The sequence below is a fragment of the Caenorhabditis elegans genome, chromosome IV (assembly GCF_000002985.6).
Source record: "Caenorhabditis elegans chromosome IV".
NCBI lineage: Eukaryota > Metazoa > Nematoda > Chromadorea > Rhabditida > Rhabditidae > Caenorhabditis > Caenorhabditis elegans.
In genome coordinates this window covers 15676731-15704716 of record NC_003282.8, presented here as the reverse complement: position 1 = coordinate 15704716, position 27986 = coordinate 15676731, and the positions used below count along the sequence as shown (strand labels likewise).

Sequence of the window (27986 nt, the reverse complement as noted above, 5' to 3'; positions counted from 1 at the left end):
ATTTTGCAATTTGAAATTAAAATTCTGAAATTTCCAAAAAAAAATAAAATAATGGCGAAACCACAATTTGCCGAAAATTTTCGGAAAATTGCCTTTTTTTCCGGCAAGTTCGGCAAAACGGCAATTTGCCGGTTTGCCGATTTGCCGGAAAAAAATCATTTGCCGCCCACCACTGGTGTGTATGTAAACTGTGACTTTTAAAAAGACATTGATTTCTAACAAAAATTGTTTTAACTACTCCATAAAATCTTACCAACTTTGAAAAAACCCGTTACGCGTAAATTCGTCAATAAAATGGCAGAAAGATTTTTGAATTTCTTTACCGATCAAAAAAATATATATTACGTATTTACACTCAAAATAATAAAACTGCGTGGCGTGTACTGCAGAAAACCTAATATTTAGGCCCCGCCTTTTAATCGTCCACTCACGGGGAAAAGACAAAAATAGGGGAGGGGGGGGGGGGGACACCTCGCCACGCCAACAGTGAGAAAAATAGTGTGGTGCGCGGACCTCGAATGATGTCGGCGGCTGATATTGCCTGGGGTACCGCTTTTTGCGTTTTCCCGTGAGTGGACGATTAAAAGGCGGGGCCTAAATATTAGGTTTTCTGCAGTACACGCCACGCAGTTTTATTATTTTGAGTGTATTACCAATTTAATAGCGGTAGATACAGTTAAAAAATTATGTTTGACTTTTTTTTTACCGTTTCAAGATTTTCTCAAATAAATACCAAAATTAAGGAGCATTACTGCACGCCATCTCCGTTTCGGGCAAATTGTAACAATAATTTTTGAAAATTAATTTTTCTCACTGTTTTCAAGTGTTGATACACTCAAAATAAGAACACTGCGTGGCGTGTACCGCAGAAAACCTCATAAATGGGCCCCGCCTTTTTCTCGTCCACTCACGGAGAAAAGGCAAAAATTTGGGGACCAACCAATATCAGGCCGCCGACATCCTACGGGTTCCGCGCGCCGCTATGCTTAACTCGCTGTGGGCGTGGTAAGCTAAATATGGAGTTTTCTGCAGTACACGCCACGCAGTTTTCTTATTTTGAGTGTAATTTAAGAATTTTTCTGCTCCGATGTTCAATGGTTAGCTATTATAGAAAAAATACGATCGCATAAAAATAAACAACGACGCAACGACACTCCGCTATTTTTAAGCCCCGCCCACGATTTCATTCGCACTGAAATGTACCTGATTGTGCTGTGACAGCAAATTGTGCGGAAACTGGTGGTGATTATGATGTGTTGTGGGATCGTCATCCTGTACTGCGGGCGACTTTTTGAGCGAACGGTTGCGTTGGCGGGCGCCCACGCGAACCGCGTCGGACTCCGATGACGACAGTTTGCTGAAAATATTGAAGTTTTAGAAGAATTGAAAGCAGACAGTTAATTAACAATTTGGAAAAAAAATCAGTTTTACAAACTCTATGAAACATGACAAACAAACTTCGAAAAAAACTTTTGTGCCGAGACCCAGTTTCCAAGTTATCAGTTTCAACAAGCATACATCAAAAAAGTGTCCTTACCGCCCTCCACAATTCACTAAAAAATGAATTCGAGTGGGCGAAGACGTCAGAAGGTAGGACGGGGGTCCTTCCTCACGACATTCGTCGTCAGGATACAAAATAATTTAAAATTCAAAACGGCACGAGAACATGGAAAAGGTGGAGAAGAAGAGAAATAGAGAAAGGTGTTTTTTGATTTTTAATGATTGACAGGTAGTTTTTCAGAATTTGGGGGGGGGGGGGGACTTTTTAAAAAAATTGGAAAAAAATTACAGTTTCATAGAAGTTTTGAATATGAAGAACAAATTCTAAATGTATTAAATGGATTCTAAAAAAATAAATTCGAAAAAAACTAGAGTTTTTCGAGATTTTATAGTTTCTTCATAAAATTATTTTTTGCGATGGCAATAATTTCAATCTGAATTCAATTCTGTTTGACTATTTTGAAAAAAAAAGTCCTGAAATTAAAATTCCCGTTTTACAAAGATTTGAAACTTTCTGTCTGGAAATTTGAAAAAAAAAACGATCAACAAAGGTTTCAAGTTTTTAAGTGAAGTTGAAAATTCTGAAAAAAATTCAAAAACCGGATTCAACAAGTCGGTTTATTAGGTAAATCATTTAATTATTTCAATTTTTGAATGACGAAAAATTTCCCGTTTCATAGAGCTTTGATATTTTTTGAATTTTTTAAATGTTTAATTATTTTCGTAGCTTTACCGCTGAAAAAAGATCAAACACTACTTTCTTGAAAATTAAATTTTTTTTTCAAAACCCGTTTCACATAGTCTAATAGACTAAGTCTATATAGGAAAATTTGAAATTTGAACTTTCAATTCGTGCAAGTTATTATTCAAACAAACTTTATCAACTGAAAAAGAAGTAAATCAGAAGAAACAGGGAAAAATAAAAAAAATAATCCAACCGAGATTGTTGCGTGCGTGTGTGCCATTAAAGGATTAAATGGCACACAAAAGGCATCTTTTTCATGTTAATAGGTTTATGTCACCAGTTCGAGAGAAAGTGGGCGGGACTAATGTTGTCATGCGATTCAATTTGACCTGCCAACCTACGAGAAAATAGATAAGAAGAGAGAATTGCGGCGGCGGCGGCGGCTGGGGGAATCACTTGACTCGGTAAATGAATCAATTAAATTAGTGTTAACTTGGTTTTTTTTTTGGTTAATGTTTTGAAATTGTTTTGAAACAGTGAAAAATTTGGAAAAAAGTTTAGTTGATTTTTATTATACTTTTCTAAATTTTGAGAAAATTATTAATACTTTTACATTTTTGAATTGGAAATTAAATTTGCTAATTATTTCGCTTTTTTATCAGAACAATTAAAGAGTAAAAAAAAACTTATTCATATGAACAACTTGAAACGGTAATTTTTTTATTTTTTCCTAAAAAAAATTCGATTGAGCCCCCAGCTTTTTAGGTTGTATCTTCGGTGCTTTTGAGTTTTTTTTTCAAAAGATTACCAAAAAAGTTACAAAAGCGTTCCCTATATTTCAGTAAAAAATCATGGCAACGTCTACTTTAACGCAAGGACAACTGTCATCAAATATATCTGAACATAGTGAAACAGATGTGAATACAAACTTCAAAATATTTCAGGATAATTTGGAATGTAATCGAAAAACATACTGTTTCTCCTTCTCATATAGTGATAAAATAGAAGTAGTGAAACAGTAAAAAAAAATTAAGTAAAAAAAATTTTCCCTGTTTCATAATTTTCCCATAAAACTATTTGATTAAAAAATAACAGTTTTTTTTCTTGTTGTGCCTTTTATACAAACGCTTTTCAACTTCAATAGGGCAAAATTTATTTACCGTCAGTTAATCATTGTTGATGATTGTTGATGAAATTGATAACTGAAAATATCGGTAAATTAAACGAAAAATGTGAAACAGACAAAATTTTTTTTTTTCGAAATTCCAATGTTCAATTTCTCAATAAAATTTTGATCTGTCAGCTCCGAATTGTCAAAAAACAAGTGATTCGTCACAAAAATAGGCGTTCGTCCTTTTACTTCCCTTTAAATTTCTCACAAATTCTCAGAAATTCATGATCCATATTTCAGAGATGAAGATTAAAAAGACGAGCGTTCTCAGAATTTCAATATCTCTTCGCCCACTACCACAAAAAAAAAGAAAAAAAGAAGGAATATGTGTCTAGTCGATTGCTCAATGAGCCCGGAACATGAATTTTGCATTGAAGAACAAAGATTTTGAATCAAAGTTTGATAAATTTTTTAGAAATTTATCAAAGTGGTGAAACAGGAGAAGCTTAAAATGTTTAAAAAAAAGTTTTCTTGAGAAACTGCTTATTTAAATTTGGGTAAATTTTAAACAAGAAAACCAAAACGTTCCGCAGCAAAACTATGAAAAAACTATGATAATCAGACTTTTTAGAAGTTAAAATTATATATCAACAAGTTGAAACATGACACGTTTTGAAATTGAAAAAGTAATAAGTTGTGAAAAACGAAAAATCGACGGAAAGGGAATTTTTTATATTTTATTTTTTTTTTAATAGAAAAATATATATTTAAAAAAAAACACCAAAGTTCTACTGAAATTTAGAATTAATGGTAAAAACGTCAATATTTATATAATCGCCATTTAATGGTTACTATTGAAAAAGTGTGAGTAATATATTGAAAAAGTGTGCTCCAATTAAAACAAAGATGAAACAGTCAATTTTTTTGATGTCACGATGTCAGTTTCTAAAACCAATAGAGCAAGTTTTTAGAAAAAGATTTTGTTTTATTATATGAAGTTGAAACATACAATTTTTAAATTATTACAATTACATAAGTCATTTTTGAACCAAAAATAATTTCGAACAAGAAAAAATTTTCGTCAAACTTTACAGTTTCAAAAGTTTTTAAAATTGTCAATTAAACTTGTAGCTATTGGTATCAAATGCGAATGCAAGATAAAAATTTTTAAAGATATTTCCAAAATTTATATAACATATTGCATATAAGTATGACGCTTCACAAAGCTTTTGTGAATAATTTATCACATATTGAAATTTTGAAGAAAAACAATTTTCGTATTTATCGGTTTCACATTTTTGTTTTAAAAAAATCATTTATTTTTCTCTTAATTATTTTTCAGAGAGTCAGGATACAATTCTAATAAATTTTTTTGTCATTTCTGTTGTATTTTTGGCATTGACAGAAACTCGCATCAAGTGAGTAACACGCTCTAAAGTTTCAGGGACCACGTTGGCTACCTTTCTGATGAAATTTTTAATGCGAATTTTCTGTGTGAACCTACATAGAGGGTCAGATTTTTTCAAAACTATTACGAAATCATTTTTCTCAGGAAAAATCGGCTGGGAAATACCTTTCGGAAAAAAATGACTTTGCATTATTATTGAGCGAGTCAAATTGGAAAAGCATTTTTAGTGAACCTGTAAAAAAATTCACTAAAAATTTTTTGATAGAAAAATGGTTGGAAGCTGAGTTTAGCTGAGTTTTGCATTAAATCAATAAAATCAGCATTCATCGTTTTTGATTATCAGTTATGATTTCAAAAAACATTATCAGCTATGATTTCAAAAAACATTTGAAATCATAGTGAAACAATGAAATTATTTACCAAAAATTCTCTTTGGAATTAAAAAGCTTTTCGAAAAAAATATTTTACTTTTTTATTGCAATTGTTATCAATCATTTTTTATCAGAAAACTTGAATTTCCCGGCAAAAATTGTTTTTTTTTCCATGTTCGTTTTTTGTGAATAGTATTTTTGACCTGCTATTTGTATAAAAACTTATTGAAACATGAAGTAGTTTTTTTTTCGAATTTTGTTCATTTTTCATAACAGATCGGGTGGGAATTTTGAATTAAACGATAACACTTTTGAAAATTTAACAACATTTTAAAACAGACAAAACCATGTTTCTCAGATTTTGTAAACAAAATGTATTCTTTCAATTTTTTTGTTTTTGCCAATTGGAAAATATACCCTTTGTGAGTTTTCTTAATTTTTAAAAGTCAGTTTTTTGATTTTTAGTCGATATTTATATTCGAAAGTGCCTGTGAGTTTTATTCTTATTCTTCTATTGAGGAAAAGAAAATTTTCGTAGTTTCAGAAAAATGAAAGCAAAGTTTGATAATTTTTTTAGAAATTTATCAAAGTGGTGAAACAGGGGAAACTTAAAATATTTTTTTTTAATTTTCTTGAGAAACTGCTTTAATTAAATTTGGTTAAGTTTTAAACAAGAAAACCAAGATGTTACGAAGAAAAATGATAATTATCAGATTTTTTAGAAGTTAAAGTTATATATATCAACAAGTTGAAACATGACACGTTTTGAATCAAATAAAATAATCCTATAATATTGGCTGACTTGAAAAATTGAATCTATAAAATTTGATGAAAATTTGATATTTATATGAAAACGACGGACTAGCATAATGAAAAGTGTAGCTAATTTTAAATCAAAGATGAAACAGTCAAATTTTTTCTAATAAATTTGATTTTTTTTGTAATTTCGCTTATTTTTTTTGCCATTTTTGGATACCCTTATCAAGGCTCATGCACAAATTTGAAACAAAAAAAAAACATTTCCCTCAAATTCTATTCTTTCAAAAAAGTTCAAAAAACCCAAACTACAAACCACAAAATATTCCAAAGTCTAAAGTTTCAGGGACCACGTTGACTACCTTTCTGATGAAATTTTTAATGCGAATTTTCCACGTGAACCTACATAGAGGGTCAGGTTTTTTTATTATTACGAAATCTTTTTTTTTCTGGAACAAATTGGTTGGGAAATACCTTTCGAAAAGAAATCAGGATTCATACTTTTTTATTAACTTCTGAAATCATAGTGAAACAGTGAAATTATTTACCAAAAGTTCTATTTGAAATTGAAAAGCTTTTTGGAAACATATTTTACTCTTTTATTGCAATTGTATTCAATCATTTTTTATCAGAAAATTTGAATTACCCGCCAGAATTTTTTTAAATGTTCGTTGCATGCGGTTTAAAATTGTCAGAAAACATTTGGTTAGAAGAAAAATTAGGGCTATGAGTTTTGTGAATAGAATTTTTGACCTGCTAGGGGAATAAAAACTTATTGAAACATGAAGTTGTTTTTTTTTCGAATTTTATTAAATTTTCAATATAAGTCAATATAACTCTTCATTACACGATTAACCTTTTTGAAAATTTAACAACATTTCAAAACAGACAAAATCATTTTTCGTTAGATTTTCTTTACAAAATTTAGTTTTTTATTTTTTGTTTTCAGCCAATTGGAAAATCTAACTTTTGTGAGTTTTCTGAGTTTTTGAAAAGGCAGTTTTTTGAATATTTTTATAAATAAAACATTTCTGAGTTGCCGTTTGAAGCTTATATTGAGAAAAAAAAAGTAGATTTTCAAATTGAAAAAAAAACAATCCACAACAGAATGATTTTTGTGAAACAATCCTATTTTAAAATTTATGTGATTTTCAACAAAAAAAATGGGGTTTCTTCAATTTTCCGAAAATCCCAGTAAAAGAGTTCGAAACAAATCTTTCCAATGTGCGATCAAAATTAGTTATTTCACAAAATTTTTTATCAAGAAGTTAAAACAGGAAAATTCTGTTTGATTTCAAATTTTCTATTTCAAAACCATGTCTTTTTTGAATAATGTTCAAAAAAATTTTGAACATAAAAAAACATTTTTGATTGAGAATGAAAATCTTCAGAAAAATCACGAAACTGGAAAAAAAAGTTATGAATCGGAATATTTAAACCGAGTTTCAAAACGATTTCAAATTAATAATCCCATAAAAGTAGTTTGAAAGGAAAACAAGATGAGACTTCAGAGCTTTTCATTCAGAAATTAAAAATAGTTCGCAAACGTTTTGGATTTATCATACTACTAGGAAAAACTTCACAAAAAATAAGCCATGATGATGAAACAGGAAATTTTTTAAAAATTATTTTTTTTTCTGTTTCACAGAATTTTTAGAACAAGGAATTGAAAACTCAATGCTCCGACCCGAAAAAACCCCAAAAACAAAATGGCTCAAAAAAAGAACAGAAAAAGCGAAAAAAAAAGAAGAGCAGTGGGAGGGGGGACATCTCCAGCTCTCCATTTCTTCTTCTCTTTCCAACTCCACCCGAGTCCAGAAATTTTTCCGAGCTGCTTTCGTTCTCTGCGTCTCTGTCCTCTCTCCCCACCCCACTGCCTCAACCCATGAAATGGGGGGACCTATGATGTAGAAAAAAAATAAAAAGAGCACATGCACACAAAAAGTGAGAGAGAGAGCTAGCGAGAGAGCTAGAGAAAACGAGAAAAAGAAAGAAAGATGAAGCTGTCTCAGTGTGGCACACATTGACGAGAAGATGATGATGATGATGATGAAAAAAAACGGAAGGACATGTTGTGTTTTGGCTCAAAACCGGGCTCTTTGAGCTCCTAAAGACACATCACAGGGCAGAGGTTAGGCTCGGGAAGTTGCATTTTTCAAATTTTTTTGTAACTGATAATTTGTTTTGTTGTGGTCTTGCCACGATTTCTACTTAAAATGACAAAAGTCCAAAATCTAGAAATTAAGGGATTTATATGAACCGACATCTACCGGGTTCCGCGATGCACCATGTTTGAGTCTTGTGTTCTGGAAACCCGGTAGCTGTCGGACCACCTGCCAATTTTGAAGCTTTCTTGAAAACTATCCGAAATTAAACTTAAAAAAAAATGTTTTGTTGTTTCGAGAGCAAAAAGAAGCCAAGATATGGGCGGAGCCTGAAACTCGTTTGAAATTAATTTTTAATTGAGCACAATTTAAGAAAGTTGGAATTAAATAAAGGTAGAATCTCTTTCCAAATAGTTCGGTTTTAGAATTTTCGATTTTACAAAATAATTTTTAAAGTTTCAATTTTTTTTTCTAAATTTATTTAAAGTGACCCAACAATGTTTGCTTTGTATGAGACTTTTGTGACAGAGAAGACCGTAATGACCGAATATACTTGCAAAAAATTAATAAACTTCTCAAAAATTGTACAAACTTGAAACACATGTTTGTAAAACACTAAATGGCGGAAATTTGAAAATTGGCTCAAAAATCGACAATTTAAAATATTTTTTTAGAGGAAGATTGTTTTAAATTGTGGCAAGAAGTGTTTCAAATAAATTGTGATGATCAAAAATAAGATCAACTCCGCAATTATGCAATGATTCATTAAATCGAATTGATGAAACAGTGGATATTTTTCAAACAAAAAAATTATTTTAATAAATAAAAAAACTCAAGAAAATGCCAAAAACTGGTTGAAAGTTGGCATTTGTCAAAAAAAAAGTTTCAGGCAGTTGTTGAGATTTTTTGAATTGTTTCACAGAAAACACATTATATTTGGCGGACTTTCTTCGTCAGTTCACAAAATGTGCTCAAAAAAATGTGAAAATAACAATGAAAAATTGACTCGGCCCGTATTTTGGCTATTCACAATATTTTAAAAAATTTTAAAAAAATTTGCAGTTTCAACTGGATTACAAAAAAAAGCATATGCATTATCTCTAGTAGACTCAGAAAAAACATTGACGAAAAATAACCGAAACCAAGTTTTGGGCGGACCCCCAGTTTTGGAGAATACTTTAAAGTGATGGGCTCTACATTCGATAAAAAAACAGCAAACATAACCTAAATAGCCTTCCTTGATTTAACCATAAAAAAGTTGATGTTTCAATGTGTTTCTAAAACTCGATTAGATTTCACAAAATTAATGTGTATTTGTTTTTCAATGTACGACTTTAAATAAGGGCGCATTTATTCGAAATGGTCTCACGAAATGGATTAACTTTTTTTTAAATACTGGGTTCTTCAATTTAAAGAATACTACTCTAAAAAGGTCAATTTGGTTATAGAAGTATCTGTATTGAATATCGCCTATACCTGATTAAAATATGTTGTTATAGAACAGTGCATTTTATTTAAAAAAAAAACAATTCAAATAAGACACTGCGCCGCAAACTGAGTGTGACATACTAGACCGAAAATTATGGATATAGTGAAACCGTAAATTTTTTTTTCAAAAAGAAAAATTAAATTTTTTAAAATTAACTATATTTTGATTAATTAGTATTTTGGTTTGCTTTGGACAGTTTTCTGTGTGTTAAGTTTGTCCATTAAATTAAAAAAAACATGAAATTGTTCGAAAAAGTGTGACGACAATTTTGGATGTTTCAAGTTTTTAATAGAAGATCAACAGGTTATTATTCATTATTAAGTGTGTTTTCTGTTTTTCAAAACAATTTTTTATTCTAATAACGATTCAAAATTGTTGAAACTATATTGAAACTAAAAACTTTTCCGAAAAAATTTCAAATTTCAGTTTTACAACGCAACCACAATGGAGGCTCCGCCTACAAAATGGTTGAAGGTGTAACATTACAATTGATTGAATTAAATTGGTCTCATATTGCAAAATTTTGATAATAGTTGCGAGAAAACAACGAAAATTTTGGGACGTGAAACAGTGGATTTTTAATTAAAGAATGTATTGAGTTGGTTTTTTTTTCAATAGAAATATGATGGAAAAACTGTGAAAGTGGAATAAAATCAAAATGTGATTTGCAGCTTTATACTTTTGTTAAAACCCAGTACTGAAAATCAGTAATTAAACAAATTTTTTAAAATACAAATCATTGAAACTGCTTCAAGATGGTAATAAAAATGTGGACTACATAAAGTTTTAATAACGGACAATTCTTGAGTTAAAAAAGTGTCATTAAATTTTCCGACTGCAATTTTAAACAGGAAAAGTTTAAGCAAAGTAATACAAAAGTGTTTTTTCAAGATGAATATTGAAAATTCTGGAAATTTTTTCGCGTGCGAAATTGAACGACAGCATAGTTGAATAGACTTATTTATTTTATGAAACAGAAAAATTTTAGTTTTGAAAAATTCTTTTTTTACTATTCGATTCATAGCATTCAAATATCTGAGTAATTCTATAAACAATTATAGGTTTTTGAGAAAATTCTGAAACGGTAAAAATTTTAATTTTTGTATTCATGTAAATCTAACGATTCAATGCAAACTTCCAAAGTTCACTTATTTCGTGGAGGTTGTGAAACACTTTATGTTTTTTAGCAATAGAAAATCCGAATTGAAAATGGAAAAGTTAATTAAAGAGAACAAAAAGTCCAAATTTCAATTAGAATCTAGTTTAGCGACTATATAAAAGTAGGCGGAGCTAATTTTCCTATAATTTACAAAATACATTTTTGATTTAAAAAATTGCATTGTAGGTGTGGCTTAATTCTGATATCTTAAGTGGGCGGAGCAAAAAGAAAATTAACTTTAGTTCGCATGTAGTTTGAACTGCAATACATAGTTAACAATTCAAAAAAAAAGTGGGCGGAGTCAAAAAGCGTACTACCGTAGGTCACCCGATTCGTCAAACACTTCAAAATCGGATACATCTTCCTTAAAAACGCAAGATTTTTTGGTTTGAAATTGGCGAATTTGTATTCCAAATAAAAAATAAATAGGCAATGGAGAAATAGAGAAATGAGAGGAAAAGACAAAGTGACGTGATGACCGAAATAGGACATAAATCTAATTGCAATTTTCGCCTATTTTTGCTTTGGAGGAAAATGTTGCAAAAACGTCATTTTTTTGACGATTTTTCTTTAATCATGAACAGGAATAAACAAATTAAATAATTGATGGTGGGGGGAGTCGAGCCTGACTCAAAACTCAAAACAAATGCGCGAAGCCCGGCGCCTTAACCCACTTGGCCACAGAGGTCGTCGTTCTGTTAGAGATCAATGTAGTGGCTAGTTTGTGCCTTCTGCATTCGAACAAAAAACTAATGGAAAATGGTTTCAGTGTGAAAATGTCAGAAATAGTAGATCAAGTGAAGCCCGCGATGATGAACGTCATTGCAAAATCTTTGATCTGGCTCTGAGCAGAGATTAGCGATAGGGATTAATGTGTGAATGAAGATGAGTGATTATGTTTTGAAATTTTTAGGAAAAAGTCAGTTTAAAATTGGAAAATGTGGGGTGAGGACAATTTACAGAAAAAAATTCGAAAAAAAAATTATGTTCATATAATTTTCAATTATAAACGGTAAAGTACAGTTACGACTTTTTAAAAATCTTTTTACTGTTATTTTCAAGGTACTAAATTTTCTGAACACATTTTTGCCCTATAAAAACACGGATTCAAAATTATTACAAAAAAAGTGTTACGAAAAGTATATGTTTCGAAGCTATTTGAAATTCTTCGCAGTTATTCAAAAGACTACAAAAAAAAATTTTGAAAAAAAATTCTGTTTCAACTTTAGATCAAGTAATTCTCAAGAAACTTTAAAAATTAATGGTCCTAGGGCTGTACAACCGGACGTCCGGTCGTCCGAACCGGACGCACATGCGTCCGGTTGGGGGTAGCCATCCACGACGGCCGACAATTTCCGAGTTTCGCCACTCACTATAAAATTGCTGATTAAGTATAGTGAGTGGCGAAACTCGGAAATTGTCGGCCGCCGTGGAAACCTACCCCAAAACCGAACGCAGTTCGTCCGGTGGTGTCAAAATCGGACGACCGGACGCCGATTTGTACAGCCCTAGTCCTAGCGTTCCAAAAACTTAAACTGTAAATATTTGTTGCCGACTAATTCAAGGCGAACATTAAAATTTCAAACACCTTCACTTCCACCCGCAACCAATTTATACTAAGCTCCGGGTTCTTATCCCCGAAAATCCTTGGACCCGCCCATTTTCATTTAGTAAATCGACTCTATGTCAACTTGTCAGCGGATTTTGGCAGATTTTTGAAGGGATTTTAAGGAATATGAGGTAAATCAAGGATTACTCAAAGCACCCACTACTTGAATTCGACCCGTTACTGAAGCTTGTAGGATTTTGCGATTTTAGGGATAAAATTATCCAGTTTTTGATTAGTTTTTGAATGGAATTTTTATCGTGATCTTTGAAGCTTCTAAACTCTTTTTTTAAACCAAAAATTCAAAAAATTGTTAACTAAAAAATTGTAGAACACCAAATTACACTCAAAATAATAAAACAGCGAGGCGTGTACGCAGAAAACCCAAAATTAAGGCCCCGCCTTTTCTCGTCAAATCATGGGGTAAAGGCAAAACTCGGGACCCAACCAATATCATGCCGCCGACATCTCACGGATTCCGCGCGCTGCCATGCTTAACACTGTGGGCGTGGCGAGCTATTTCCGCCCGCTGCGAGTTAAACATAGCGGCGTGCGGAATCCGTGAGATGTCGGGGGAAAAACGCAGAGAAGGTATACACTCTTTTTCTTTGCGCACTCTCCTTGAGAAAAGAAATCCGTGTTGAGATATAAAATTGTAAGACTCAAAAAAGTGTCGCACTAGAATAGCAACCCCCATTGAAAATTCTAATAAAAGTTTTGAAACAGTAATTTTTTTCAAAATTCTCGCTTAAAATTCAAATATTTGAAAAAATAATTTAACGGCAAAAATACGCAGTTTTAAAACTATTACATTTTTCGCAGTTGACTACTTTCTCGTATCTTTTTTAGTTATTGAGATATGCACCAGCAAAGTGAATTGTTGCCAGGGACAAAAATTAGAAGGTTAGACGCAGAGAAGCTAGAGCCCCTGGTTTCCCTGCCCGCGCGCTCTCTCTCTCTCTCTCTCTCTCTCTCTCTCTCTCTCTCTCTCTCTCTCTCTCTCTCTCTCTCTCTCTCTCTCTCTCTCTCTCTCTCTCTCTCTCTCTCTCTCTCTCTCTCTTTCTATTTTTAATAAAATCAAAATTTTCTCAATTCTGACACCTTGTTTGTCCACCTGAGTCACTGGAAAATGTCGTAAACTATAAAAATTCCGGGTTCGCCATTTCGATTGTTTTTGTATCAGGTTAAGCCGTCTTAGTGTAATATTTACATTCAAGAAAACAAAACTCAACACATTTTCACCTGTTTTCACTAATAAATCTCAAAAGTCAGGAGTATGGAAAGTGTACCTAGACCATTGGACTTGGAAGTTAAAAAAAATCAGAGATCTTGGGATCTCGGGGTACACGGAACCAGATTTAGGGCTATCGCTGACGTGGCTTAAGCTATTATCCATATAAGTCTGTTCAATTATCAGTAACATAGATTTGTTGAAAATTAGAATAATGGCCATAGGAGTGGCTCAGTTGGTTAAGGCGCCTGCGCAGCATAGTGGGGCTTTCCTACTGTCATCTTCCAATTCTGTTTAATTTTATGAAAAAAGTGAAACAGTGCACGTTTTGAAAAAAAAACACCAATTTTTCCATCTATAAAATTTAATGAGAAAGCATAATAAGAATGGAAAATATGAATTTGGAGCTCTTGGGGATTTATAGCTGACATTTCACAAAATTTTGATCTTGTAGTCATAAAATGCATTTTCATTTTTTTAGAATGAATTGGGGGAAAGTAGTAGGCTTGGGATCACAAATCGGTTTTTAATATGTGGCCGAGAAATAAAAAGCTCGGCCAATTAATTTGATGCACCGCCGCCACTCACAAAAAAGGTACAAGCTGGACTGCGGTTTTGCACATAAGCAAAGTATAATAATTATTTACGTTTTTCCATGTTTTATGGACTAATTGAAATGGTTTGCGAAAAATCCGTCAAAATCAGTCAAATCAAAATCAGTTGCGAGTATTAATGAACACTTTGAAAAAATTAAATCAAAAACTTGAAACAGTAAATTTTTGGGAAAACTGACTTTTTAAATAGATATTCAGAATAGTTTAATTTGAAACAAAATATTTTTGCAAAATCAATAATTTTCGTTTTTTAGAAGTTTGGATCACAACAAACGACAGAGTAATTTCAGAGAAAAATTGCTTTTTATATGAAAAATATGAAACAGTATTTTTTTCAAAAATAAATTTACATTTTTACACTGAATTTAAATTATATTATTCGGAAATATTGTTATCTATGTAATCACTTAACGTCATTTTTTTTAGAAATTAAATCAAAAACTTGAAACAGTAAATTTTGCCGATTTTTACATGAATTTTCAGAGTAGTTTAATTTGTAGCAAAATATCTTTGCAAATTCAAACATTTTCCCATTAGCACCAATAAAGTATTTTTTACAAATAATAATAAAGCTAGATTTTCATAAGTTTCTGAGTTTTCTAAACTAGAATAGGATTTTTTAGAAATTGAATTCAAATTAGGTGCAAAGTAAATTCAGAAAAACTTTGCTTTTTATATGCAAAATATGAAACATGTTTTTTTTTCAAAAACAAATTTACATTTTTACACTGAATTTAAATCAAATTTTTACGGAAGTTACGGAAGCAATAACGCCATTATTTTAGAAATTAAATAAAAAACTTGAAACAGTAAATTTTCGAGAAAGCTGATTTTTTAACAACAGATTCCCAGCATAGTTATTTTTTCAAAGTTAATATTGTTGCAAAAACATCAATAAATTCATTAAAACAATAAACCACCTTTTTTGCAAGAAATTTACACACTAATTCCAAATACTCTTTCTAACAATGGCGATAATTATAATTTGTTATACTATGGGGAATTTGTGACATTGATGCAAACAAAGTAAAAGTAAAAGCAAAAAAAAATGCGTGTTAATAAAAACAATATGAAACAGATTTTGTTTTTGAAATTTTTTTTTAATTTCAATTTAACGTTATAATTTTGGTGTCTAACTTCTCTGCTCTTTGCCTCACCTTCTAGCCAACTAAATCAGTGATCCTTGTAACATCAACCCATCAAAAACCCAACTTTTCATGCTCTACCGGTTTCCAGACACCGGAGCCTCATTAGTCACGTGGAAAAATTTTGCAAAAAAGCTATGAAACAGGTGGAAATTTGGAAACTTTGGAAAAAAATTAATGAAAAAAAACGAAACGAAAGAAAGATCGATTGATGCGAAACTGAAAAGTTGACTTGGTGAACTGATAAGGTCGACTGATAAGCTGATAAAACTTAACATACCTCCGGCTCCGGCCTCGTGGCGATGTGCTGAATGAGTCAGCAGAGCTAGAAGACATTTCAATAGACAATAGTGTTTTAGCTTATCTCAGGGAGCTTATGAGAAATGTGAAAAAGTAGAGAGGCGTGGCCTGCCCGCCGCGAGTGCAATTGTGGGCTCTGACTTGCACACACACACACGTTTTCAGCTGCTTCTCAATTCTACGAAGCGACAAATTTTTGTAGTGTTTAAGCGGGATTTCAGACGAAAATTGGAGGCGGCTAGCGCTAATCAGATTAAGAATCAGAAAGAACAACACATGGAGAAAGAGGTAAACAACTTTGAAGTGTGATGTTCAAATGAGGTGGGGGATCGAACCAGGGTAGTTAGATTGCCAGTCGGCGTCGTTACCAACTGAGCCGACTGGTGCACGCGCGGAGCACGGCCAGCTTATGAAACTGACTACTAAAGTTCAATCTCCACTGTTGTAAAAAGTTTTTTACGGCAGAACTAGGTCCACTGCACCAACTGATTCCAAGCCTTGCACGGGCTCCAGGTGGCGCAGTAGGTCTGCTAAATTAGGGCTGTACAAATCGGCGTCCGGTCGTCCGATTTTGACACCACCGGACGCACTGCGTCCGGTTTTGGGGTAGGTTTCCACGGCGGCCGACAATTTCCGAGTTCCGCCACTCACTATACTTAATCAGCAATTTTATAGTGAGTGGCGAAACTCGGAAATTGTCGGCCGTCGTGGATAGCTACCCCCAACCGGACGCATGTGCGTCCGGTTCGGACGACCGGACGTCCGGTTGTACAGCCCTATGCTAAATTGACAATCAAAGTTTAACCGTCACTTGTTGGCTTGCAGTTGGCGAGACATTACCTTGAAAATAATACAACTTTTATTTATGAAAAATATGAAACAGTAGATTTTTGAATAAAATATCATCATTTATAATATTAACTGATTTTCACAACTTTCGAGTTTTATTTTACTTACAGAATCTACAACACCGAATTATTCAATATTTATAAGCTGTTTAGACGATTCTAAATGGAAACCTTGAAACATGACTTTTTGTCGATTTTCGGAGAAAAAATGCTGTTTCAGGCTGTCAATTCAAGGAAACACTCTTGAAGAAACTATTGGTCCTGTTCTTAACTTATCAAAAACCCAATAAAAATTCACTTGGTGATCTTTGATAGTTCAAAAAAAGTCAGACACTTCCGTTTTTTTTCTCAGTTTTGAGTTTTCCAGGAAAGACGGTCAAAAATTGGAGTGGTTTCACCTGTTTTTGACTTGATTCATATGAATTTATGAGTTAGATCGTTTGGTTATATCAACCCACGGATTAACAGAAATACAAATTTTAAAAAAGTGACCTAGAATATTTGCAAATTAATAAGAAATTTATTAAAAATTGTGGAAATTCGTATATGTTGGAAACCTTGAATAAGCAACAGAAAGTCATAAATATCGATTTCAGGAAAGGGTGTTGAAACAGTGATTTTTTTAAATTTATTTATCTGTTTAAAAACTTGAAATTGTATAAAAGTTTTTATAGTTTTTTAACGTTTTTTTTTTCATTTTCAACCAAGTAAATATTTTGAAATTCCTTACATCACAATCATACGTTTCGCAAAACTTAAATGCATTAGGACATGAATTTTACTGGCGAATAGAAAAAAGAGAGCAAAATAGCCAGAAATATTCTGAAAATATTTAGAAACTAATCGTTAGCAAGTTTTAGAGATTTACCCTCATTTATCATTACCTATATATAAAAAAATAGTGTCCGTTTGTTAAGAAGTGACGTCATAGCTTACAAAGGCAAGGCGTTTTCGGCTGCTGGAGATATATTAGTTTGGGGTTAGTAGGGGGATATGGTCGGGGTACTGTAGTAGTACTGTAGGAGTACTGTAGGAGTACGGTAGGATTACTGTAGTTTGGGAAAAATTGTGTTTTTGTCTTTTGAAGAGATATAGGTTTGGGGTTAGTAGTGGGATATGGTCGGGGTACTGTAGTAGTACTGTAGAGGTACTGTAGGAGTACTGTAGGATTACTGTAGTTTAGGAAAAATTGAAAAAAATTGCGATTTTTGCAACAAAAATACTGTATTTTTCTGAAAAAATTTCAAAAATTCAATTTCGAATTCACTTTTTTTGAAGAAAAAAAACTCGGATCGATTGTTCAACTCTCCACCACGGGAAAATTTTTTGCGAATTTTTTCATCCCAAAAAAAAGGAAAAAAAAAGTTCGATTCTATTAATGAAAACAAAAATTTTGAAAATGTAAAGGGAAGTTGAAACATCATAGTATTTTGTCGATAAATAAAAAAAAGGTCAATGTAACAAATTTGTTTTAACAACTGGTTCATCAAATCCATTCAGAGCTAAAGCTTCAAAATTTGTATAATTTAAACACAGTATGTGAAAAAGAAGATGATTTGAAATTTATTTTCTAGTCAAGTTGTGAATGTATTTTTCGGTTAAATTGTAAGTTTCTTTAAACTCATAATTTTCCGTTTTTAATTCATCAATTTTCCGTAAAACTCTAGTCCAAACGGTGTGCGACTTTTAATATGAAATTATAAAAAAAAACTGAGAGCAGGAGTAATTTTTTTTTTTGCAACTTTTTTTCATGGAACCTAAACGTGATTAAACATAGTGGTAAGTGGTAAGTGTGGTAATCAGTGGTAAGCGTAAAATAAAAATATGAAACAGTATGTTTTTTTTGTAATTTGAAAATTTAGAAAAGAAAACTCGCAAGCATACAGACAACTATTGGTAATTTAAAGGCAAATTAAAAAAATGTTTTCTTTCCAAACTTTATTGGAAAAATCAACTCCGCGCGGCAGTTTTGCGAAGCTACGCTCCCCCCCAACTTTCTGCGCGACAAAAGTTTTTGCAAAATCCAAGAATCTATTCATAAATTTTGATATACTGCTTCTCTTGCAATGAACAAAGTTTCACTGGCGAACTGAAAATAACAATATGAAACCGTGTGAAAATTTCTGAAAATTTTGAAAAAAAAATTTGAGTTATATTGTACCAAATTTACAATCAGAGCATTTTTGAAAACAAAAATTGTGTCCAGCATAGAAAAAGGACATTTGTTAAGCTTGAAATATTACAAAAACAGTATGTGAAAAATAGATGCTCTGTAATTTAGTTTTTCGGTTAAATTGTAAATTTTCTTAAACTCATAATTTTTCGCTGTTGATTTATCCGTAAAACTCCAGTCTAAACGGTGTCCGACTTTTTTTTAAATTACGAAAAATTTTGAGACGGAGGAATTTGTCTTGAGAATTGTGTTTTTTTTTAAATTTGATTTTATTAGGTCTCCAAAAAAGTTCCGGGTCAAAATTGATAACTTTGTTCGCTGTGTATCGATTTTTATGAAAGTTTGGGAATTTATGTTATCAATCATGATCTTTCATTTATTAATAGTCACAAAATTTTTTGACCACCCCAAGTGCCCCAACTCGGAGCCAATTTTTTCATGCATTTTTCTGATCTCGCTTCTTTTCAGTTTTCAATTGAGCTTTGGGTGCGAATTTTGTTTTGTTTAAAATACATTATTAGAAAACAACAAAAGCTTAGAAAAAAATAAGTCCAAAAAAATGTTTGTCGAAAATTCTAGATTTTTCCTACAAAAATGATGTAACCAAGTGTAAACTATTTTTACGCATATAAATCATTTGAGTTAAAAATTTGAATCTCACGAAATATTAAAAAAAATTCAAAAATTTTCCGAAAAACCAAAAAAAAAATTTTTGACGGATTTTTTTCCAAACTTTTGTCGGTTTCTAATAATGTATTCTAAACAAAGCAAAATCCGCACACAAACCTCAATTCAAAGCTGAAAAGAAGCGAGATCAGAAAAATGCCTGAAAAAATTGGCTCCGAGTTAGGGCACTTGGGGTGGTCAAAAAATTTTATGACCATTGTTAAATGAAAGATCATGGATAACATAAAGTCCCAAACTTTCATAAAAATCGATACGCAGCGAACAAAGTTATCAATTTTGACCCGGAACTTATTTGATGACCTAATCGAATCAAATGAAAAAAAAACACAATTCTCAAGACAAATTCTTCCGTCTCAAAATTATTTTCGTAATTTAAAAAAAAAGTCGGACACCGTTTAGACTGGAGTTTTACGGATAAATCAACAGCGAAAAATTATGAGTTTAAGAAAATTTACAATTTAACCGAAAAACTAAATTACAGAGCATCTATTTTTCACATACTGTTTTTGTAATATTTCAAGCTTAACAAATGTCCTTTTTCTATGCTGGACACAATTTTTGTTTTCAAAAATGCTCTGATTGTAAATTTGGTACAATATAACTCAAAATTATTTTTTTTCAAAATTTTCAGAAATTTTCACACGGTTTCATATTGTTATTTTCAGTTCGCCAGTGAAACTTTGTTGTAAGAGGCAAATTATATCAAAATTTATGAATAGATTCTTGGATTTTGCAAAAAACTTTTGTCGCGCAGAAAGTTGGGCGGAGCGTAGCTTCGCAACACTGCCGCGCGGAGTTTGCCGCCGCCTCTTTTCCACTGCTTTTCTTGTTGATTTTTCCAATAAAGTTTGGAAAGAAAACATTTTTTTAATTTGCCTTTAAGTTACCAATAGTTGTCTGTATGCTTGCGAGTTTTCTTTTCTAAATTTTCAAATTAAAAAAAAAACATACTGTTTCATATTTTTGTTTTATGCTTACCACTGATTACCACTATGATACTACTATATAATTACCACACTTACCACTTACCACTTACCACTTACCACTATGTTTAATCACGTTTAGGTTTCATGAAAAAAAAATGCAAAAAAAAAAATTACTCCTGCTCACAGTTTTTTTATAATTTCATATTAAAAGTCGCACACCGTTTGGACTAGAGTTTTACGGAAAATTGATGAATTAAAAACGGAAAATTATGAGTTTAAAGAAACTTACAATTTAACCGAAAAATAAATTTACAACTTGACTAGAAAATAAATTTCAAATCATCTTCTTTTTCACATACTGTGTTTAAATTATACAAATTTTGAAGCTTTAGCTCTGAATGGATTTGATGAACCAGTTGTTAAAACAAATTTGTTACATTGACCTTTTTTTTATTTATCGACAAAATACTATGATGTTTCAACTTCCCTTTACATTTCCAAAATTTTTGTTTTTATTAATAGAATCGGATTATTTATTATTAAACTTATTTGATGACCTAATGGAATCAAATTAAACAACACTTCACTGGTGAGCGAAAAATAAAAATATGAAACAGTAATTTTTTTTTCGAAAAATTAACGTTTGAAAATTTTGAATAGAAAACTCGGAAACATACAGGCAACTCTTGGTAATTTAAAGGAAAATTAAAAATGTTTTCTTTCCAATAAGTTAGCAGCGAGAACAGAGAATTATGAAAATGTAAAAGAGAGTTGAAGCCGCAATTTGTTTTTGTTGACGGATTTTTTCACTTAACTATTTTTTGAGAAATTTTGAGACTGTAGATTCAGTTTCTGTTAAGCTCATTTTTGGCAATCTCAAATTTCGATGTTTTTACTGCAACACTAGAACCTATTCCATATCATAAAGCGGGTTTTTGTTTGGATCGATAAATTACAAGTCAAAAGTGAGTGGTGCATAAAACAATTGAAAAACCGGCAGAATTTTTAAATTTATCGGAAAGTTTTCATCACTCATTAAATTGCAGAAAAATTTCAATAATTTTGAAAAAGTATTTTGGAAAATTAGTTTTTTTCCTATCTCAGTTCCATCGTATGAATAAGTTTACAACAACCTTTAGAAACTTTAAATGAAAGTTGAAACAGTATTTTTGATTTGTGACATTTTAAAACATTTTGAAGCGTCTATAGCTTTAAAAATTAACTAAAAACAAATATTATATGTTTAATGCAATACAAATAATTAATTTGTGAAAGAAAATGCGTCTACAATATTGATGGTTTGGAGAAATCCTTTTCAGTAAATTCTTTCAGTAAATCTTAAAAAATTTGAGAAAAATACGTTTCTTGAGAAAATTAAAAATTTAAAAGTCCACTTTGGAGCAATTTTACTAAAAGTGAAAAAAAAACACATTTAGATCAAAATTCCAAACATTGTAAAATTTAAAAAAAAACTATTTCAAATCTTTGAAAATTGAACAAATTATTTGATAAAATCAGAAAAAAAAGAGAAAAACCACATTCTAATTAACATTTTAATACGGGATACCAAGAATTAAAATTTTCAAAAAACCGATTAATATGATACGTTGAAAATGGCGAATTTTTTATAAACTTGAAGAAACATACAATATTGAAAAAGAAATTCTCAAAGTTAAAATAACATTTTTGGTTGAATTTTAAAATACCAGCGGGAAAAATATTAAATTGCTGAAACTGAAATCAATATTTTTTCATTAAAACTGCAGAGCGGGGGTGTGCGCCAAAAATTTCGACAATTCGACAATTGCCGAGTTTCAAATTTTTCTGCTATTGGAGCAAACTGTATCTTGAAAAGCTTTACAAATTAAATAAAGTAAGTGAAACAGTAAGTAATAAGTTGAACATCAATGGTGTTGAATAGATGCAAGAGGTTTTTTTTTTAAATTAAACGAAATAAAACATAAGTATTTTAGGTTTTGTTTTAAATTCGGCACAGGGAAAACGATTAAAACCAAAAACCAAAATTTCTTTAAATTTATATAAAGAGGTTTTTTTTTACAGTGAGAAGAAATTTCTTCTAATTGCAAAAATTCAACTAAATCCTTTCTCAGAAAATTCCGATTGAGAGAAGAAATATCTCGAAGAAAAATTTTTTTTAAAAAAGAATCTTATAAAAAAAGAATAATCTTATAGGACAAAACGAACGCTTCTAAAAAAAACGTTATAAAACAGTGTTTTTATAAACTTTCATGCAGTCATTATCAGATTGGAAGTGATGTATTCATACTTGGAGGAATATTGGAAAAAATTGAAAATAGTAAAAGTATTTGAAAAATAAGAAAATCCGATCAAAATGGACGGGCCCCACCAGGTTGATAATCTGAAAATTTTAATTTCAAGAGAAAGAGCCGAAGAAAATCCAAAAAAGAGAAAAATATGAGGGAATCGATAAAAATTAAGGTTTAGATAATTAAATCATTAGTTTTGGTTAGAAATAGGTAATACTGGGTGTAACAAATATTTACTAACTTTAAGAAACAGAAAAAAATTAGTTATTAAGAATTATTAAGAATAATAGAAATTGTTCAAAACTGTCTTTTGAAATTGATTTTGTTCAATTCAAACTTTAATTTTCAGTCTAAAATCTGCAGATTTTGCTACCGAAAACTCGAGATTTTTAACTGTTGCTTGGAAGATAGTTAACGCTTAGGAAAACTTTCAACACAATGTTTTTACGTCTTCCAATAATTTCACATAGAGACATAAAAACTCGACACATTTTGTTCATTTGCCAAATTGTGGCATGTTTCATAAGTTACAGAAAATAGTTTGCATAACATTATGATTTGATCTGAGCGGGCGGGATGTTAATTGTCGTTTACCGATAAAAGTTTTTTTAAAGCTAAACAAGAAACATCATATACTTTTTTAAGTTGCAGTGGCATTCTTAACATTATTTTATGCAATTAACGTACACGTTAAGTTTTCCAACCCAAAACAGATAAATTTTACTTTTTTTGCAGCCGACATCGCACGGGCCGTTTAGAAAGCAGCAAGATGGCAGACAAATCAGCATTTGTGCCAGTCGATGCCATCGGAAACCACAAGAACACGGATCTTGACGTCGACATAGGACGACAAGTTGTTCGGAACGAAGCCGCAAAGCCAGCCAGGAAAGTTCCAGTACAAGAAGTCATCCACCTATCAGAAAACCTATGCTAAATAGACCTTCTTCTTGAAAAATGGAGCTTTCAAAAAAAAATTGTATTGAAACGGTTTTCATACTATAGGACCTAAACAAATAATCGTCACAAATAATCGATACGAAACAAGAACGGAAACTTGTTAGAAAATATAACAACATTGTGAAACAGCAGAGTTTGGAAAAATTGCTCCCTAATAGTTTTTCACCTTTTCACTTTGGAATGAAATAAAAATAAAATTAATAAATCAATTATTATCTTTAACGTGAAACAGTAAAAATTTTAAAATGACCGCATTGCCCACTTTGAATTTTTTCACACTTTTAAAATATTCCCCGGTCTCGATAAGAAATAAGTTGGGATGTGGAAATTAATGACTTGGGAAATAATCAAAAAGTTATGGAGACTATTCTAAAAGTTTGACTCCGGTTGGTAAGTTTTTGGAACCCATAAATTGTCCGCTGCGTCGGAACCCCTATTACAGTAGAAACGTTGCAACCGATAACTTGCGCCCATGTTCACTTGAATGAAAATAATAAAAAGAGTAAAAAAGTTTTTAGATTCTCCATTCTCATGAGAACATATTCATGCCTTTTTCACAATTTCTCATTCGAATCCAAACGATTAATGTAAATCCTGGAATTGAAATCAAAAAGTTAATGGCGAACTGAAAAAATAATTACAAAAACTCGAATAATGAACTTAAGTAAATTTTTTGAACGGGAACTTGGATCAAATTTGAGAAAAAACTATGAAAATCTGGAAAAATAAAATTCACCTTATCAGATTACAGAAAACAAATTTGAAAATCTAAAAGAGAGTTGAAACAGTAAATTTTTCCTGAAAACTTATTATTTTCCTATTTTTAGATTTTCTTCAAAATTATGAAGCTTTGTTCAAAATTTGTTAGTAAGTTTGTGCTGTCAATAAAGACGGGCTCAGCATTGAAAACGTAATGAACAATGTTTCACTGGCGAACGGAAAATGACAATATGAAACCGTGTGGAAATGTTTGAAAATTTCAAAAAAAAAGTGATTTTGAATTATAGCGTACAAAATTATCAGGATATTTTTGAAAATTAAGTTTGTGTCCAGAAGAGAAAGATTTGTTAAGCTTGAAAGATTACAAAAATTAAGCCCAGTATGTGAAAAAGTAGAGGTTTTGCACTATAATTTATTTTTCTGAATAAACTTTCCTTTAGATTTAAGAGATGTTTCCAATTCTCATTATTGTTTGGTTTGTGGCATTTATTTGTTTGTGGAATTTGCCCAATTTTCACTGTTTAAGGTCAAATAAAGGATCATTAGACAAAGAATTTCCTTGAGAAATCATAACAAAAACTAGAAACAGAGATTTTTTTGAATTTTCAAAAATTTTGCAAATTTTTGAAACCTAGTTGCAGGTACACGTTAAAATCTTATATAACTTTTGGAATTATGAATTGCAAAGAAAATTGATCGTAACTTAGAAAACGTATAATAATCCTCATAAAACATTATAAAAATGTGTTTTTCTAACTTTGGCCCCTTTTAAAAAACAGTAAGAAATTGTTCAAAATTATGAAAACTTCATGAAAAACGTTAGAGTTACTAGTTTCAATTAAAAACGAGAAATAGTGGGATTTTGTATGTGTAAAAAAATAAATAAAAATTCACAAATAAGTTAGTTCTTACTAAGTCAGTTTTCTACAGATTTCCAACGAGAAACTGATATCGAATTATTTTTCTAATGTTAAAAAAACATTCGGAAATTGCTAATTAAAGTTTCAGACTGGGAATTTTCAAAATTTCATCTTGAAACGGAACATAATTTATTATTATTATCTTTTAAATTGTGTGAGACTTCAAAAATTACTATTCAAGAATAATTCGGAAACTTTTTTATTAACCTTGTGTAACAGTGATTTTTTTTTTGAAAATTTGCTCAACATTTGAATTTATTTGGATATTTTGAATTTAATGCTTCCAAATAATTATTGAATGCATTTTTATATATTTTACAAAAATAAATTGATGAAAACCATAAACAATAAGATTCTAAAGAAATAGGCCAGGAAGATGAAGCAGAAGAATTTTTTTGGAAACTTTACATTTTCAATTGAAAATTTTAGATGCAATGAATTTAACTTTTTTAGATGTTTAGAGAAACAGAATAAGAGGTGTTTGCATCACTGAGTTATCATAGAAACAAATCTTTATAAAAGAAATGTAGCACAGTGAGAATTTTTTTTTCGAAAATTTAAATTTTCAATGGAATATGAAAGAGAATGAAAAAAGAACTACTACAAGATGTGGTGATTTGAAAATGCCTCGTGGTGGAAAAATAAAAATTTGTTGAAGATCGAGGTGAAGATCGAGAAATTGGAAACAGTTGTGTATCAAATAGACTATGTGAAGCAGTATAGTCATTTTCGGCAATCCTAACTTCAAATTATCTCACTGTAACAGTAGAACCAATTCATTTTTCAAACATTTCATTTCAAAGAAAGTTGAAACAGTGAGTTTTTTGGAAAATTCGATTTTTTCTCATTTTCAGTTCAATCTTCCGAATAAGAATACAACAACATTTGTTTCAAGAAGTTGTATGGCTACTAAAGTGTCTTGAATATTTAATAATTTTTTTTCAATAAGAAACATTTCATGGCATCAACTTTCGGCAATCGGACCTGCGCTAATGCTTGCTATTTGATAGTTGCTGGGAAAATTTTTGGGGACCTTGAAAAACATTTGCTAGTTCAAAATCAATTTAGCATCAAAATCGACTGTTTCAATTTGCTTACATAAAGTTTGAAAGGAAACTGTTTTTTTTTGATTATATTGCTGCAAAAATTATTGTTTTATTAGAAATCCTAATTAATACATTAAAATTTTTTAACCAAAAAAAATGCCGCATATATCTTTTCACTGTTTCGTTTAGTTAAGATAGTCTTCAACTAATAATATTATTTTCTTTTTCTCTCTCAATTCCTTCATTTCTAACCCTAACCGTTTTTTACTACCTCCAAAGTTTTCATTTTCAGCCATTTGACCAAATTTCTTGAGTTCATTGTTGTATTTTATTAGAGCCTGACATCTCACGTTTAAAACAGTTCTATGATAGTTTCGATAAAAATTGCATTTTTTTTTTCTGAAATTCAAACTTTTTTCACTGTTTCATCACCTTTGGATATGCTGAACAGTTTTCAAACTAGTAGTAGTGATTTGCACGGATTTTCAGCTTGCCACGCCCACAACGAGTTAAACGCAGCGGCGCGCGGAACTCGTCAGATGTCGGCGGCCTGATATTGGTTGGGTCCCGAATTTCGCCTTTTCCCCGTGAGTAGATGAGAAAAGGCGGGGCCTTAATTTTGGGGTTTCTGAAGTACACACCACGCAGTTTTATTATTTTGAGTGTAAATGTTGGAATACTCAATTTCCTGCGGAAACAGACGCTTTTTTTCAAATTTATTTCTGGGAGTTTTCGGGAATTATAATTTGGGTTAGTTCGAAAGTTCATCGAATCAGTACTCAAAAATGCAAAAAATAAAATAACTGTTTGAAGCAGTGTATTTCTTTGAACAAAATTGAGAATGGTTTGCATAAAAAATAATAAAATATTTAATCGATTTTAAAAATTTCAACTGTTTCAGATTATTGATTTATCCAATCAATAACATTTTTAAATAGTCTTGTTTTTTTTTATTCTTGACTGGTATCATAATATTTTTTGGAAACTGTAAATACTGTATGTAGTCTAGTTAAAAATTAATTGTTCCAAAACGTTTTCATAATAAATAATAATAATAATTTAAAAAAAACCACTAAAAAAAGACCATTTCATTTTTTTTACTGTTTCTTTGAGTCGTGGTTACTGGGTGAATATTGAAAGTTGTAATAGTTTTGACTTACTAAAAATCTATTTTTTTCGCAAAACTCCAAATTGTTTCTGCCAGGTTGTTTATTTTTATAATTGTAACTTTTGTGAATAAAAACCTTGCATATCATATTTTTTCTGAGATTTTGGACAAAATTTGTAAATTTTGTATTTGAAATTTGGAATTTTTATTACTGTTTCATTACTTTCTTGAATATGCCTAACTTTTGCTAACTAATAATACTGAAGAAGACGGACAAAGCCAGCTAACATGCTACACATCAGATTTCTCAATTTTGTTCAAAGAAATACACTGCTTCAAACAGTTATTTTATTTTTTGCATTTTTGAGTACTGATTCGATGAACTTTCGAACTAACCCAAATTATAATTCCCGAAAACTCCCAGAAATAAATTTGAAAAAAAGCGTCTGTTTCCGCAGGAAATTGAGTATTCCAACATTTACACTCAAAATAATAAAACTGCGTGGTGTGTACTTCAGAAACCCCAAAATTAAGGCCCCGCCTTTTCTCATCTACTCACGGGGAAAAGGCGAAATTCGGGACCCAACCAATATCAGGCCGCCGACATCTGACGAGTTCCGCGCGCCGCTGCGTTTAACTCGTTGTGGGCGTGGCAAGCTGAAAATCCGTGCAAATCACTACTACTAGTTTGAAAACTGTTCAGCATATCCAAAGGTGATGAAACAGTGAAAAAAGTTTGAATTTCAGAAAAAAAAAATGCAATTTTTATCGAAACTATCATAGAACTGTTTTAAACGTGAGATGTCAGGCTCTAATAAAATACAACAATGAAC

At 31.1% G+C, this 27986-nt stretch overlaps 2 protein-coding genes and 116 non-coding genes across 121 annotated transcripts in view; 36 read left to right on the top strand and 82 right to left on the bottom strand.

The window, feature by feature from the left end:
* Nucleotides 1-15516, bottom strand: part of Y105C5A.15 (BED-type domain-containing protein) — a gene marked incomplete at both ends in the record, with an annotated part of 33353 nt that extends 17837 nt beyond the window's left edge. For 3 of the 4 annotated variants that reach the window (NR_131658.1, NM_001307170.3, NM_001307171.3), the window contains 2 exons: nucleotides 1204-1357; nucleotides 15461-15516. Coding sequence is in view for 2 of the 4 variants with exons in the window: in NM_001307170.3 (NP_001294099.1) it covers nucleotides 1204-1357; nucleotides 15461-15516 (210 nt within the window). Of the gene's footprint in view, nucleotides 1-1203; nucleotides 1364-15460 lie in introns of those variants that run through there. The other variant, NM_001268948.2, reaches the window with a different exon arrangement.
* On the top strand, nucleotides 273-293 carry 21ur-1321. Its single transcript, NR_063887.1, has one exon.
* On the top strand, nucleotides 753-773 carry 21ur-3443. The gene has a single exon (NR_063886.1).
* 21ur-2292 lies at nucleotides 1381-1401 on the bottom strand. The gene has a single exon (NR_063885.1).
* On the top strand, nucleotides 1834-1854 carry 21ur-11044. Its single transcript, NR_063884.1, has one exon.
* Nucleotides 1835-1855, top strand: 21ur-9721. The gene has a single exon (NR_063883.1).
* On the top strand, nucleotides 2148-2168 carry 21ur-11299. The gene has a single exon (NR_063882.1).
* On the top strand, nucleotides 2216-2236 carry 21ur-4223. Its single transcript, NR_063881.1, has one exon.
* Nucleotides 2794-2814, bottom strand: 21ur-11922. The gene has a single exon (NR_063880.1).
* 21ur-5765 lies at nucleotides 2832-2852 on the bottom strand. Its single transcript, NR_063879.1, has one exon.
* On the bottom strand, nucleotides 3034-3054 carry 21ur-4510. Its single transcript, NR_063878.1, has one exon.
* 21ur-2012 lies at nucleotides 3138-3158 on the bottom strand. The gene has a single exon (NR_063877.1).
* Nucleotides 3281-3301, top strand: 21ur-9975. Its single transcript, NR_063876.1, has one exon.
* Nucleotides 3360-3380, bottom strand: 21ur-6051. Its single transcript, NR_063875.1, has one exon.
* 21ur-2733 lies at nucleotides 3728-3748 on the bottom strand. The gene has a single exon (NR_063874.1).
* 21ur-6563 lies at nucleotides 3894-3914 on the bottom strand. The gene has a single exon (NR_063873.1).
* Nucleotides 4144-4164, bottom strand: 21ur-113. The gene has a single exon (NR_063872.1).
* Nucleotides 4235-4255, bottom strand: 21ur-8670. The gene has a single exon (NR_063871.1).
* On the bottom strand, nucleotides 4239-4259 carry 21ur-12862. The gene has a single exon (NR_063870.1).
* 21ur-4481 lies at nucleotides 4435-4455 on the top strand. The gene has a single exon (NR_063869.1).
* Nucleotides 4628-4648, top strand: 21ur-5462. The gene has a single exon (NR_063868.1).
* Nucleotides 4629-4649, top strand: 21ur-569. Its single transcript, NR_063867.1, has one exon.
* On the bottom strand, nucleotides 5045-5065 carry 21ur-13115. Its single transcript, NR_063866.1, has one exon.
* On the bottom strand, nucleotides 5244-5264 carry 21ur-1402. Its single transcript, NR_063865.1, has one exon.
* Nucleotides 5245-5265, bottom strand: 21ur-8065. Its single transcript, NR_063864.1, has one exon.
* Nucleotides 5349-5369, bottom strand: 21ur-191. The gene has a single exon (NR_063863.1).
* Nucleotides 5350-5370, bottom strand: 21ur-14450. Its single transcript, NR_063862.1, has one exon.
* 21ur-12639 lies at nucleotides 5471-5491 on the top strand. Its single transcript, NR_063861.1, has one exon.
* 21ur-9082 lies at nucleotides 5609-5629 on the bottom strand. The gene has a single exon (NR_063860.1).
* 21ur-10879 lies at nucleotides 5614-5634 on the bottom strand. The gene has a single exon (NR_063859.1).
* Nucleotides 5764-5784, bottom strand: 21ur-827. Its single transcript, NR_063858.1, has one exon.
* Nucleotides 5916-5936, bottom strand: 21ur-413. The gene has a single exon (NR_063857.1).
* On the bottom strand, nucleotides 6299-6319 carry 21ur-7941. Its single transcript, NR_063856.1, has one exon.
* 21ur-2753 lies at nucleotides 6550-6570 on the bottom strand. Its single transcript, NR_063855.1, has one exon.
* Nucleotides 6654-6674, bottom strand: 21ur-2953. Its single transcript, NR_063854.1, has one exon.
* On the bottom strand, nucleotides 7041-7061 carry 21ur-409. The gene has a single exon (NR_063853.1).
* Nucleotides 7375-7395, bottom strand: 21ur-1867. Its single transcript, NR_063852.1, has one exon.
* 21ur-8767 lies at nucleotides 7513-7533 on the top strand. Its single transcript, NR_063851.1, has one exon.
* Nucleotides 8438-8458, top strand: 21ur-12859. Its single transcript, NR_063850.1, has one exon.
* Nucleotides 8657-8677, bottom strand: 21ur-7099. Its single transcript, NR_063849.1, has one exon.
* 21ur-7930 lies at nucleotides 9041-9061 on the top strand. The gene has a single exon (NR_063848.1).
* On the top strand, nucleotides 9244-9264 carry 21ur-5840. Its single transcript, NR_063847.1, has one exon.
* On the bottom strand, nucleotides 9470-9490 carry 21ur-5948. Its single transcript, NR_063846.1, has one exon.
* Nucleotides 9743-9763, top strand: 21ur-14614. The gene has a single exon (NR_063845.1).
* Nucleotides 9744-9764, top strand: 21ur-378. The gene has a single exon (NR_063844.1).
* 21ur-3370 lies at nucleotides 10216-10236 on the top strand. The gene has a single exon (NR_063843.1).
* On the bottom strand, nucleotides 10336-10356 carry 21ur-11355. Its single transcript, NR_063842.1, has one exon.
* 21ur-13429 lies at nucleotides 10340-10360 on the bottom strand. The gene has a single exon (NR_063841.1).
* 21ur-5218 lies at nucleotides 10444-10464 on the bottom strand. Its single transcript, NR_063840.1, has one exon.
* 21ur-9016 lies at nucleotides 10532-10552 on the bottom strand. The gene has a single exon (NR_063839.1).
* On the top strand, nucleotides 11732-11752 carry 21ur-10279. Its single transcript, NR_063838.1, has one exon.
* 21ur-6577 lies at nucleotides 12848-12868 on the bottom strand. The gene has a single exon (NR_063837.1).
* On the bottom strand, nucleotides 13137-13254 carry Y105C5A.1280. The gene has a single exon (NR_063835.1). It is a non-coding gene; the product is annotated as an Unclassified non-coding RNA Y105C5A.1280 (non-coding RNA).
* Nucleotides 13137-13254, top strand: Y105C5A.1275. The gene has a single exon (NR_063836.1). It is a non-coding gene; the product is annotated as an Unclassified non-coding RNA Y105C5A.1275 (non-coding RNA).
* Nucleotides 13675-13695, bottom strand: 21ur-2516. The gene has a single exon (NR_063834.1).
* 21ur-12432 lies at nucleotides 14036-14056 on the bottom strand. Its single transcript, NR_063833.1, has one exon.
* On the bottom strand, nucleotides 14127-14147 carry 21ur-112. The gene has a single exon (NR_063832.1).
* 21ur-4324 lies at nucleotides 14295-14315 on the bottom strand. The gene has a single exon (NR_063831.1).
* 21ur-4848 lies at nucleotides 14663-14683 on the bottom strand. The gene has a single exon (NR_063830.1).
* On the bottom strand, nucleotides 14779-14799 carry 21ur-7367. Its single transcript, NR_063829.1, has one exon.
* 21ur-8264 lies at nucleotides 15047-15067 on the bottom strand. The gene has a single exon (NR_063828.1).
* On the bottom strand, nucleotides 15507-15527 carry 21ur-13151. Its single transcript, NR_063827.1, has one exon.
* A 768-nt stretch (nucleotides 15528-16295) lies between these two features.
* 21ur-4076 lies at nucleotides 16296-16316 on the bottom strand. Its single transcript, NR_063826.1, has one exon.
* Nucleotides 16317-16441: 125 nt separating this feature from the next.
* On the bottom strand, nucleotides 16442-16462 carry 21ur-5437. Its single transcript, NR_063825.1, has one exon.
* A 121-nt stretch (nucleotides 16463-16583) lies between these two features.
* 21ur-14183 lies at nucleotides 16584-16604 on the top strand. Its single transcript, NR_063824.1, has one exon.
* 21ur-5022 lies at nucleotides 16585-16605 on the top strand. The gene has a single exon (NR_063823.1).
* On the top strand, nucleotides 16588-16608 carry 21ur-12333. Its single transcript, NR_063822.1, has one exon.
* Nucleotides 16609-16872: 264 nt separating this feature from the next.
* Nucleotides 16873-16893, bottom strand: 21ur-15203. Its single transcript, NR_063821.1, has one exon.
* Nucleotides 16874-16894, bottom strand: 21ur-9270. Its single transcript, NR_063820.1, has one exon.
* On the bottom strand, nucleotides 16877-16897 carry 21ur-5414. The gene has a single exon (NR_063819.1).
* Nucleotides 16898-17682: 785 nt separating this feature from the next.
* Nucleotides 17683-17703, bottom strand: 21ur-11727. The gene has a single exon (NR_063818.1).
* A 670-nt stretch (nucleotides 17704-18373) lies between these two features.
* Nucleotides 18374-18394, bottom strand: 21ur-1405. Its single transcript, NR_063817.1, has one exon.
* On the bottom strand, nucleotides 18375-18395 carry 21ur-7997. The gene has a single exon (NR_063816.1).
* A 1480-nt stretch (nucleotides 18396-19875) lies between these two features.
* On the top strand, nucleotides 19876-19896 carry 21ur-10838. Its single transcript, NR_063815.1, has one exon.
* Nucleotides 19878-19898, top strand: 21ur-6483. The gene has a single exon (NR_063814.1).
* Nucleotides 19899-20184: 286 nt separating this feature from the next.
* On the top strand, nucleotides 20185-20205 carry 21ur-2306. The gene has a single exon (NR_063813.1).
* A 425-nt stretch (nucleotides 20206-20630) lies between these two features.
* Nucleotides 20631-20651, top strand: 21ur-13623. The gene has a single exon (NR_063812.1).
* On the top strand, nucleotides 20634-20654 carry 21ur-1375. Its single transcript, NR_063811.1, has one exon.
* A 10-nt stretch (nucleotides 20655-20664) lies between these two features.
* On the bottom strand, nucleotides 20665-20685 carry 21ur-5588. The gene has a single exon (NR_063810.1).
* Nucleotides 20686-20826: 141 nt separating this feature from the next.
* On the bottom strand, nucleotides 20827-20847 carry 21ur-9526. The gene has a single exon (NR_063809.1).
* Nucleotides 20830-20850, bottom strand: 21ur-7959. Its single transcript, NR_063808.1, has one exon.
* Nucleotides 20851-21044: 194 nt separating this feature from the next.
* 21ur-9813 lies at nucleotides 21045-21065 on the bottom strand. Its single transcript, NR_063807.1, has one exon.
* On the bottom strand, nucleotides 21046-21066 carry 21ur-14083. Its single transcript, NR_063806.1, has one exon.
* A 125-nt stretch (nucleotides 21067-21191) lies between these two features.
* On the bottom strand, nucleotides 21192-21212 carry 21ur-2002. Its single transcript, NR_063805.1, has one exon.
* On the bottom strand, nucleotides 21211-21231 carry 21ur-2539. The gene has a single exon (NR_063804.1).
* On the bottom strand, nucleotides 21212-21232 carry 21ur-12073. The gene has a single exon (NR_063803.1).
* On the bottom strand, nucleotides 21214-21234 carry 21ur-3811. Its single transcript, NR_063802.1, has one exon.
* A 431-nt stretch (nucleotides 21235-21665) lies between these two features.
* 21ur-13305 lies at nucleotides 21666-21686 on the bottom strand. The gene has a single exon (NR_063801.1).
* A 4-nt stretch (nucleotides 21687-21690) lies between these two features.
* Nucleotides 21691-21711, bottom strand: 21ur-13614. Its single transcript, NR_063800.1, has one exon.
* Nucleotides 21712-21933: 222 nt separating this feature from the next.
* On the bottom strand, nucleotides 21934-21954 carry 21ur-8503. The gene has a single exon (NR_063799.1).
* Nucleotides 21955-22587: 633 nt separating this feature from the next.
* On the bottom strand, nucleotides 22588-22608 carry 21ur-6947. Its single transcript, NR_063798.1, has one exon.
* Nucleotides 22589-22609, bottom strand: 21ur-11911. The gene has a single exon (NR_063797.1).
* Nucleotides 22610-23171: 562 nt separating this feature from the next.
* Y105C5A.26 (Transposase) lies at nucleotides 23172-23336 on the top strand (the record flags this gene model as incomplete). Its single annotated transcript, NM_001028257.1, has 1 exon — nucleotides 23172-23336. The coding sequence occupies one exon, from the start codon at nucleotides 23172-23174 to the stop codon at nucleotides 23334-23336; it is 165 nt and encodes a 54-aa protein (NP_001023428.1).
* Nucleotides 23337-23421: 85 nt separating this feature from the next.
* 21ur-1025 lies at nucleotides 23422-23442 on the bottom strand. The gene has a single exon (NR_063796.1).
* On the bottom strand, nucleotides 23423-23443 carry 21ur-10233. Its single transcript, NR_063795.1, has one exon.
* An 80-nt stretch (nucleotides 23444-23523) lies between these two features.
* 21ur-7325 lies at nucleotides 23524-23544 on the bottom strand. Its single transcript, NR_063794.1, has one exon.
* Nucleotides 23545-23569: 25 nt separating this feature from the next.
* 21ur-15213 lies at nucleotides 23570-23590 on the top strand. Its single transcript, NR_063793.1, has one exon.
* A 488-nt stretch (nucleotides 23591-24078) lies between these two features.
* 21ur-985 lies at nucleotides 24079-24099 on the bottom strand. The gene has a single exon (NR_063792.1).
* A 152-nt stretch (nucleotides 24100-24251) lies between these two features.
* Nucleotides 24252-24272, bottom strand: 21ur-3487. Its single transcript, NR_063791.1, has one exon.
* Nucleotides 24253-24273, bottom strand: 21ur-14565. The gene has a single exon (NR_063790.1).
* A 132-nt stretch (nucleotides 24274-24405) lies between these two features.
* 21ur-15653 lies at nucleotides 24406-24426 on the bottom strand. Its single transcript, NR_063789.1, has one exon.
* Nucleotides 24427-24600: 174 nt separating this feature from the next.
* On the bottom strand, nucleotides 24601-24621 carry 21ur-2150. The gene has a single exon (NR_063788.1).
* Nucleotides 24622-25003: 382 nt separating this feature from the next.
* Nucleotides 25004-25024, bottom strand: 21ur-12742. Its single transcript, NR_063787.1, has one exon.
* A 30-nt stretch (nucleotides 25025-25054) lies between these two features.
* 21ur-10626 lies at nucleotides 25055-25075 on the bottom strand. The gene has a single exon (NR_063786.1).
* Nucleotides 25076-25150: 75 nt separating this feature from the next.
* Nucleotides 25151-25171, bottom strand: 21ur-7074. Its single transcript, NR_063785.1, has one exon.
* Nucleotides 25172-25347: 176 nt separating this feature from the next.
* Nucleotides 25348-25368, top strand: 21ur-13640. The gene has a single exon (NR_063784.1).
* A 99-nt stretch (nucleotides 25369-25467) lies between these two features.
* 21ur-1099 lies at nucleotides 25468-25488 on the bottom strand. The gene has a single exon (NR_063783.1).
* A 161-nt stretch (nucleotides 25489-25649) lies between these two features.
* 21ur-4192 lies at nucleotides 25650-25670 on the bottom strand. Its single transcript, NR_063782.1, has one exon.
* Nucleotides 25671-25735: 65 nt separating this feature from the next.
* 21ur-3858 lies at nucleotides 25736-25756 on the top strand. Its single transcript, NR_063781.1, has one exon.
* On the bottom strand, nucleotides 25749-25769 carry 21ur-1289. Its single transcript, NR_063780.1, has one exon.
* 21ur-1664 lies at nucleotides 25750-25770 on the bottom strand. Its single transcript, NR_063779.1, has one exon.
* Nucleotides 25771-26680: 910 nt separating this feature from the next.
* On the bottom strand, nucleotides 26681-26701 carry 21ur-1897. The gene has a single exon (NR_063778.1).
* Nucleotides 26702-26791: 90 nt separating this feature from the next.
* 21ur-2440 lies at nucleotides 26792-26812 on the bottom strand. The gene has a single exon (NR_063777.1).
* Nucleotides 26813-26983: 171 nt separating this feature from the next.
* 21ur-7595 lies at nucleotides 26984-27004 on the top strand. Its single transcript, NR_063776.1, has one exon.
* A 187-nt stretch (nucleotides 27005-27191) lies between these two features.
* Nucleotides 27192-27212, top strand: 21ur-9335. Its single transcript, NR_063775.1, has one exon.
* A 196-nt stretch (nucleotides 27213-27408) lies between these two features.
* Nucleotides 27409-27429, top strand: 21ur-13625. The gene has a single exon (NR_063774.1).
* 21ur-2268 lies at nucleotides 27412-27432 on the top strand. The gene has a single exon (NR_063773.1).
* 21ur-8542 lies at nucleotides 27431-27451 on the bottom strand. Its single transcript, NR_063772.1, has one exon.
* Between the last annotated feature and the right edge of the window lie 535 nt (nucleotides 27452-27986).